The 9,578-nt window shown below is 32.8% G+C and overlaps 1 protein-coding gene across 2 annotated transcripts; it reads right to left on the bottom strand.

The window, feature by feature from the left end:
- Positions 1 to 4,111: 4,111 nt before the first annotated feature.
- LOC119833436 lies at positions 4,112 to 9,203 on the bottom strand. 2 transcript variants are annotated; one of them, XM_038357438.1, is made up of 5 exons: positions 9,032 to 9,203; positions 8,300 to 8,412; positions 7,011 to 7,115; positions 5,912 to 6,085; positions 4,112 to 5,343 (listed from the first exon to the last, which is right to left on the bottom strand). In XM_038357438.1, the coding sequence occupies exons 1-5, from the start codon at positions 9,147 to 9,149 to the stop codon at positions 5,275 to 5,277; spliced, it is 579 nt and encodes a 192-aa protein (XP_038213366.1). In that variant the 5' UTR covers positions 9,150 to 9,203; the 3' UTR covers positions 4,112 to 5,274. The 2 variants fall into 2 exon arrangements, with proteins under 2 accessions (XP_038213366.1, XP_038213367.1); XM_038357439.1 differs by having other exon boundaries at positions 5,968 to 6,085.
- Between the last annotated feature and the right edge of the window lie 375 nt (positions 9,204 to 9,578).

Genomic DNA, 9,578 nt, shown 5'->3' with positions numbered 1-9,578 from the left:
GGATTTTCCATAAGTCATACATTTTACGTCGGAAATGTCTCACTTTGAAAATAACATTTACCTGTATTTCTACCTACGGTGTTGTTAAACATCCTTTTACGGTTAATGCTTTACTATTTTATTTAATATTAGTTTTACCTCATTTAATATTAAATATTTTACCTCTAAGTGAAGTATATATTCCTGGTGGTAATTTTTAAAAATGAATTAACGAATTGTGTTACGCGCTACGACCGTAGCTGGTGTGGATGTAGGCCGTGCTACGAAACTTTTTCATTTGACTACATTATTAGCGCCTCGTTAATGCGGTGTGTGAACTATGAATTTCTTGCGTTCTATTTTCCTTGTTATTATAATTATTCATCCGTTTATTTGATAAATGAAAATGACCTTTAAAATGTTTAAATACAATTTATTACATATATAAAGAAAATCTAGAGATAACTACACGAAGCAGTTTGTATTTCTCTATTTACTTTTTTAACATATCACCTTTTCTAATATTAAACGTGTTTTTTTTTATGTCATTGCGGGCAAAGGTCGGTTCACGTGATGATAAGAAGACCTCAGACCTCTGCGAATGCGCTGCCCCCTATTATGGGGTAAGGGATATGGAAAGGATTGATGACTGGGAAATCTGCTTTTTTACATCGCAAATGAGTGAATTAATATAATTGTCGTGTTTGGCTTCCTTACGTGGGAAGCCGAAATATTAATTAACATCTAGGATAATATATACTTATCAACATCACAACAAAATAACACAAGAAACGGTACTCAAAAGGCAATATTAAATAACGAGGAAAACTCAACATTTTGTATAGAGTTCAAGAAGGTGATAGCATATCACTCCACAGATAACGGATAACTTTCTAATACTTTCCTCAACAAAGATATCACTTGCAATGCAAAATTATTATGTTTACATGCTGCTGGTAATAAATACAATCCAATCTCGTTTTCAGTTCAAACGATGAGACGGATAGAAAATATTTATTATTATTTCTATAAATTAGCGGGTAAACGAAATGGTGGGTTGTCCAGTATCGAGCGATTAACACCGCCCGTGAGTCTTTAAAAGAGACCTTGTGAAGGCGATGCTGGTCATTTAATAAATATAATTTTCACAAGAGAGAATTATTAACAAAATTTACAAACAAAGAAACAATTCATCGCATAGTATAGAACAAATCTCTTCCAATAAGTTAAGATATAACATAGGTAGCGGAAAACCTACAAATCAAATTTTCCATTACCTACCACTACGTACGACATAACTAATATGAATATTAGTTTATTGCCAGTGCTTATTAATAATTGACCTGGGCCTTAGGGTTTCTTTATAAGTAAGGATATTTGAGCTTTTTGATCGTCATGTAAGTCTTTTTCTAATTACAATGTTTTTTCTTTAATTTAATTACGTTCATTAATAAATCAGTATTATTTAATAAATTATTATAAAATGGCATATTTTCCGGTTGGGCATAAAAAGTTTTTACTATAAATGTCATTGAGCTCATTACTGATCATTATGTTATAACATAGGTACTTTGAGTCATGAGAAAATTGCTTAGCAACATTATAATAATAATATGTTTATCTGTTTGAAATGAATCATAATCACACAGACGATAATTTATACTTGTAATCTGACCGTACGTTTAACTTTCAAATAACAAACTGACCATATCGATCATTGTAAATGTCATAATGTCTAACGATTTTAATTACGCATTTTGAAGTGAAACTTCTTTAGAATCGTTGTGATTTCAAACCTGATGCAACGGAAAAAAACGACAGGTAAGAGACACAAATACAAAAATGTGTAGAATGAAGCCGGCAAAGAATGAGAGAGAAATATACATACTATTTTATATTATCCGTCTCTCCTCTTTGTTAAACAAATAAACTTTGTAATTATCCTACCCTTGTTATATATATACATTCACCTCATTCTTTTGTCGCTTTACTGAAGTTTCACTTCTATCGTGTGTGAATCGCACACACACCTTTTTTGTGTGAAATATCTATAATTAATAAATAAGTACCTAGTATATTTACTGTGCATTTGTCTTCTTATCCACACATATGATAAACTGGATGTTGCTCGCAGCTTCGCCCGTGCGATCTTAATAAATTTTCATGGTACAAACTTCCATCCACTATTTTATCCCCTTGGGCTTTTTATCATCTAACCGCTTGTCAAATTTCAACCCGATCCGTCCAGTGATTTGGGCTGCGCGTTGATAGATCACTATGTCACTCAGTCAGTCACCTTTGCGTTATATATATTTAGATATCAGGTTTCTCTTTTGTGTCTATTTTCCTACCTCAACAACACACCGAATTTGATGATTGTTTTTTTTTATTTAAAAGCATTCCGTGTTCCGTTATATTTTGCCTAATTTTTATCGTTTGAAGACGATTGATAATGATTAAGTTTTTGTAAAAATAATTATATTTTCGCATTTTCGATCCAAAAGAATAGGGGAGTTCCCGAATCATGTAATGTGATAAGGACATACATGCATTTAATGTGATAAGGAAAATACGGCCATATAATGCATTTGAAATGCACAGAAAGGTCGTGGCTCTCGTATATTTGCTCCAGGAAAACATATCGATATTCGTTTAATTAGTCGTCAATGACAATTTATGGAATGATGCATTCGTAAGTTCATTAGAGCTCAATGATATTTGTTTACAACTCCTGTTTCATATTGTAATTCCTATTGATTCTCTTCGTCATCTTTATTACGAATATATAACGTTATTTTGGGAAATTATAAATGAACATTAACTGAACTGTAATTCTTGCAATTCGTGTAGTCACAATGGACTATTATTTTAGTATGAAGAAGAACAAATATCGTATCGCTTCTTGGTATTAAAGGTTATAGGGACTTCCGATAGAAGGAAAACTTATAACTAAGTTTTTTACAAAAGGTGCTCAAGTCGACTAAAGAAGTGTTCTCAATTCAAAATGTTAATATATGTGTACATCTTAAGGCAGTACTAGTTCCAGCGTGGCAAAATGACGTAGTTCGCCCAGCACACTTTCCAAAACCCGCTTCAGTTTCACCCAGGTCATACTCAGAAAATGCTGAGAAAACTTTTATCTGATTGAGCAAGAAAACTAACTGTCGTTGAAGTTTTTTGCACATAATTATTATTTTTATTTTATGAGCATAATATTGTCTTATAACAAATATTTTCATATCAAAAGGACATCAACGTCACAGGGTACCAGTACCGCTACAGATTATAAAATACGGACAAGAGATAACATTTTCCTTCAAGCACAAGAATCGGTCAAAAACTGTAGTTATCAAGTAACAAAACCGAGAAAGTGCAGACGAATATTACACAGTCGATAACCTTCTTTTTGGGAACGTCGGTCCATCTATGTAGGTACTTTATATACTACCCTGCACTTTGTACTTAGGTTTGTTTCACTTTGAACATACTTGGGATTTAATTTGGCAGTCAGATGGATTAAGAGATGTTGATAGATTGAATAGAACATATCCTTGTTCGATATCGTAACCGTATCTCAGTTCAGAAGTGTACAGCAGTACAAAGCCTTTTCTTCGTAGTAAAACTCGAAAATATGTAGCTGCGCTCCGCGGTTTCACCCGCGTAAGTCCGCATCCCGTAGGAATATCGGAATAAAAAGTTGCCTATATGTTATTCCAGTTGTGCAGCTGTCTACGTACCAAATTTCATTGCAATCGGTTGAGTAGTTTTTGCATGAAAGAGCAACAAACACACACATATCCTTACAAACTTTGGTGTTTATAATATTAGTAGGATAGACAGTGTGGCAGCTGTCACAACTATCTCCATACAAACAACTTTTTTGTTTTAACAACTGATTGAGAAATTTTGCAAGAAAACATTTGATCACGAGATGGGATTCTAACCCGCGTCTTTTTGCCATACCATAGCAACGACTAGCCTTTCGGCCACCCTTATATAACTGTATGGTTAATTAGACTGTGTCCATATGCAGTGATGAGACATTACGTTACGTTACGTAACGTTTGTCTGAAAATCGAAGGCAAGTTTGGTAGAGAATAAAACAAGACGTTATAAAAAATATTAAGTACAAATTTAATTTCACTTTGTCTTACAACTAACGTGATTCGATCACTTAAATACTTTAAAGCTTAATTTTCATTAAAATCCTACCAGTGGACAGGTAACATAAATTTAAAGTATCGTTAATTAAAATAAACCTACATTTCTATTATTTATATACAATAAAAGCACAAGTTTCTATATCGATGGAATATAACAGAAACTAAATAAAACTCCAAGTTGAAAATCAACTCAATTCTCAAATGTCTCTAACCATATTCATGAGCACATGAAATAGTATTATTTCTCCTGAATTTCTACTTTTTATACATTGAAAATCGTCAATTTTGTTATATTTACTATCATTGCTACTTTTATTTAAATATCATTTCAATTATAATAAGAATAATTCGTCTTAAATAAACAATTTTTAAGTTTTACAAGTGACAATAAATAATACATAACGTAACATATTATTTAGAGATTCCATGCCTTTGGCACTTATCAGACTAGTCTCTTAAAATAATTTAATTTTCACTAATATTTACATGAGGGCCCTGTTTCATTTCAGTGTATCTTAAATTTTAATAAATACTGGAGTTGCGTTCGCAATCTTCAAATTCAACGTATGTATAAACTTATTTAATAATGTAATAAATAAAAATAATGCCGAAACAGGTCCTAAAATACGTACATAAGTTATAATCATACAGAGAGCCAAATCGAGTAATATTTACAAATTCAAATTACAAATAAAATAAATAATTTACATTAAAACTTGACTAGTAGTAAGTCCCTAAAATTTACAGAATAAATATCACATTTTAGGAATAACGCATTACCGCGTCTCTTAGACCAATTCCACACACGCACGGTTTCGTCTTACCACTGAACATTCGATGCATAAAAATCACACAAATATGTAATATACATATTAATACTGTTTGTGTTTACATCACCTTAGAACTAAATATTAATCTATACATGGAACTTAGGCTCACAGCACCATTTGGTCCCATTTTATCCAATAATACTGTTAAAATTTCTTCAATACTACATCTGCGTCAGTCAACTGACATTGAAGTTTTGTCACAAAACAGTTTTTTCAGAGAAAACTTTGTTGTTTCACTGTTGGTAGTTCTGTTCACCCTGCAGTCACTTTCTATGAGATCAGGGGCCGTGACTGGGTTTCCATCACCAAGTCACTCTTCTTTTTGGTTCGCAGACGCACTTAGATCGATTCCACCTCATATTCGAATTCCTCTGCAAAGAGATTTATCCGTCATTTCCGTAAACTACAGACATTCTACGATAAGTGTGCTTATGTGTACAAAATAAGTAAAAGTTGTATAGTTACTGATAGGTATCGAAACCTCTTAAACTATTAAATAGAAAAAATAACCGTAAAAACTGAGATAATATCTACAGAATAAAAAAAAACATCTAAAAAAAAATACAAAGACTCATAAAGCTTGCGAAAAAAAGGAGACAAAAAAAAAACACAAAACGCCAAGCTTGAGTAAGACAACGGATGTCAGCATAAACGGCATTATTCACATTGACTGGCTGTTGAGAACAACATCCATGCGCCAAAAAAAAGTAAAAAAAAACATTAAAAGCGTTACTACAAAGCATGCGTGCCGTTACCTGCGTTAGTAATGGCAGTTTTACCAACAACAATTAAAATAACTGGCAAAATAAAACATAAAATCTTAATTATTTATTAAACAATTACGCATTTAGTGTCACATAGAAAACATTTTGTATTAAGTTTTTAGTTATTCAATAGTTGTTGGTTAAACAGCCATTAGACATCCATTATCTTACTAACCTTTTTGAGGCAATTTCGTCTTTCTTCCAAGTTGGGGCATTGGCAGGAACACTTACGAGGATTGAACACTTTAGGCGCTGCGCAGTCTTTGACACAGCATCCGCATTTTTCGTGTACTTCTACTGCATATGTTGAACACGTGTATTTGTCCGTTTTTAGGTTGTATATTTTGACCTGCGACAAATATTTTGATTGGTATTGTGTTAGCTTGTTAGAAACTATAAGTACAAGGTGCATAACTGGAGAATTTTTATTATTATAACAGCGGTATTTAAAAAACTAATCTTTAATTAAACCTAATTTTGTTTTCACTAGGTATAACCTGGTGAAAACGAAGTCCAATTCCGACATTTTCCCATAGCCAAGATTTAAAGAAACCAAGAAATGTTTGAAGATCTAATCACGTTGAGGACGGAGCTAATTATGCATCCTTGACACACTTGTCCATTTGCCGCGCTTACACAACAATCAAACAATCACACAAAACATCGTTTAAGTGTGTGTATTTAGGAAAACCAATCATTGTGAACGTTATTGAAATTTACTTGAAGATATCGATTATTTTATGAATATTTTGTGATTTATATAACAGCGTGGGATGTTAGATTTAATTTGTATACCTAAGTGATGTCCTTCACTATATTCATCAAGTGCATTAATTTTTTTATTATTCTAATTATCATCGCTTGTTGACATTTGTAATAATGAGTCTTCTTTTACATTTGCCTGCATGAAACGAGTTCAAACTTCAGACCCTCCTTATTGCTTACAACTCTTGCAAAGAAATAATGCAGTTCATTGAACTTCTACCCAAATTATCAAAGCAAATAAGTAATTATTTAAACAAAATTTTCTGTACTTCGTCTATTTTTCTAATATCATAATTAAACTATCAAAAATTTCCCCTTTAGAGCTTACTTAACAGTGAATTTACCATTTATTAGTCTAGAAAGTAAAACTGTTTCTCTCACATTGGACCTAATCAGAGACCTTGTTTTCATTACCAAAGATGTGTGCATATATTTATTTACAAAATACCAATACAGGCCAAACAAAGAAAAGGCTGTTTAAAGCCCGAATAGATTAGAAGTATGCTTACCGGTACATGTTCGATCGTCGTCTGAGTGGGCACGCACTGTGACCCGCGGGCCGAGTAGTCGCATAGACCGACACAACGCTTCACCCAGACGGCGCTTGGAGTCACCTGGGGAAATACCCTTACGTCAGATATACGATTGAACGCGGATTTTCTCACACATTTAGCCTCACGGATGTAGGTAGCGTGGACCGTGAAGTATTCATATCTTTATTACGCTAATTAGAGGGGAAGTTAGGCGCGTGCTTAAATGATCTGATGCTTAACACTGATTGCTTCAATAATTTACTTTTTTTTGGCCTACAATGGATGGTCAAATAAGAATTTGACCAAACGTTTCTAAGCCTTTAGAGTTTTCTAGAAAGATGTTGATGTAGTAACGCGTATTGTACGATCATAAAAATACTTACAAATCTTGTATGGAGTTTTATAAAAATTCAATAATTTCTTTAAAAAAGCAGTTCCAAACTGCACAAAGCTATCACATCAAATCTTGTAATAAACATCAATTAATTACAATAAACAGAAAAATCTATAGATATCTAAGTACAGGTTATAAATAAAAACGGTATGTATGAATATTAATCATACAATTGCTACAGTTACTGTGGAATTACATAATTATTACGAGCGCAATGATTCAATGAAACTGGTTTATATAACATATCTGATCTATGGGATTCCTTGAAGAGGATAACTGCAATATTATTACCCGAGGTCATAAATCAAACACACCATCATGACGTTATAATTTTCCTAATTTCCTTTACTATCACGTATTATTTAATGTTATGAAATTCGTTATCAAACATGACATTGTATATATTTTATATTTTACTTAGTAAATCATTACTAATGCGATACCTACCTACATGAAATTTTATCATTTAAAAAACTCATATTATAATTGATAGTATAATAATTAAGAATTAATATTATTGATGCAGTTAACCTACAGCTTCGTGGGTAGCGCTTCCGAGTCAGACCTAGGTATCAAGTCGAAGACTAGGAGTTAACCTAGTTAACGTCTTAATAGATTCGTCAAAGCTAATTATGCTTAAAATTCAAAAACATTCACATATCAGCCTCTCACTTGTAAAAAAACAATCTGTCATTGTTCAGCTTTTACTTTCATGTAGTTTAAAAACTTTAAAAAAGTACTTATTAGTAGGTAGAAGATCTAAAAATGTATCAAATATGGATACCATTATTATCATAAAAATAAAGTACTGAATCAACCAATAAGATATCTATGTACCTATATACCAACTATTAAATGTCTTTACTATTACCTGTAAGTATGACCCCTGAAGTTTAAGTTCAACAAACACCTCCTTCGGATCTCCGCATTTTGATTTTAGTATGTAATCATTCCTTAACAGAGCGTGGGTACTGTTGCATGCACCTGCAATTAAAACGATTATTAGTCCAATTCTTAATTATTTATGATCCTAAATTGTATCCTTAAAAACTGTCCATCTTAGGTGGATGCCGACTAGTCGAGTGCATATCATCTGTTATGATCTCGCGTGTGAGGTTAACGAACTCACACGTTTGTTGCAATAGTGCCTTTGGTTAGATGATATTTCTTTCACGGATGCCGAATCAATCCTTCAGTGGATTGCTGATAAGAATTTTTGTGAGTATAATCGAGAGAGCTCTCGACCGTTATCAGTGAAACGTGCTCACTTAAGTAGGTCGTAAGTTGCATCAGATTCTCTTATTCTAATATAATATAATTTTGACGCATGTATAATAGCTATAATCATGTTTAATTACTACATATATTTTGTTTTATAATATTTTAATTATTGATCAATTAAAATAATTTTTTTTTAGAGAAAAAAAAGGTAAAATAAAAAAAGTGTAATATTCGCTGGGTGCAAAATAATTAACAAATTATTTAAATTAAAATAATTATAAAATGCTAATTGCTTTATTATCATACATGAAAACAAAAAAAAAAACTAGAAAAAATTTTCACAAAAAAAATCTTATTAAAAAAAATAAACAGCCCAAATCACCTTTCTTAATAACATTCTGTCCCTCCGTCTCCTCCGAGGCGAACTTCAGCAGCTTCGGGTGAGGCCTGTGAGCCTCCACAACCACTAACACAACCACTATCAGCACAAACCTAGCCATCACTACACTTCACTTTATCCACTGTCAACGTGTTTCCTCTTTGCAAGCTAGTTGTCTTGTGGTTGCAGCCGCGGCCGTTCCCTAATATAAAGCCTGAGTCACATAGGTACTGACGGTTGCGTCACAGCTCGCTGTTTAAACAGCTGATGGCGACGTCACTGCCACGAAATTCTGCGAACGTTTCAGGGATCTCTGCCTTTCGCCGGCGAGGGAATACCGACTTTAGTTCCTTTTCGTACTTCCCAGCTGCTTGGTGGACAGCTTCAAGTTCCGTATATGCATCTATCAAATTGAGCTTTAGGTAACTTTGAGTGGTCACTTTGAGTGGAAAATTATAACGTAATGATAAGGTTCATAATGTAATCACGACCGCTGATCATGATTATAATTCGATCGTCAATTGCAAATTATTGTAATTGAAATACTTTG

This window comes from Zerene cesonia, chromosome 17 (genome assembly GCF_012273895.1).
Source record: "Zerene cesonia ecotype Mississippi chromosome 17, Zerene_cesonia_1.1, whole genome shotgun sequence".
Taxonomy (NCBI): domain Eukaryota; kingdom Metazoa; phylum Arthropoda; class Insecta; order Lepidoptera; family Pieridae; genus Zerene; species Zerene cesonia.
The sequence above is the reverse complement of the archived record's forward strand: the minus strand, read 5'-3'. Positions and strand labels throughout refer to the sequence as shown.

Excerpts from the sequence above, each read along its gene's own strand:
- LOC119833436 (XM_038357438.1), bottom strand. The coding sequence starts at position 9,149 with ATGGCTAGGTTTGTGCTGATAGTGGTTGTGTTAGTGGTTGTGGAGGCT. Across the intron at positions 6,086-7,010 it reads CGACGATCGAACATGTACCG|GTCAAAATATACAACCTAAA; the intron begins GTAAGCATACTT and ends TATTTGTCGCAG. Across the intron at positions 5,344-5,911 it reads GACGAAATTGCCTCAAAAAG|AGGAATTCGAATATGAGGTG; the intron begins GTTAGTAAGATA and ends ATCTCTTTGCAG.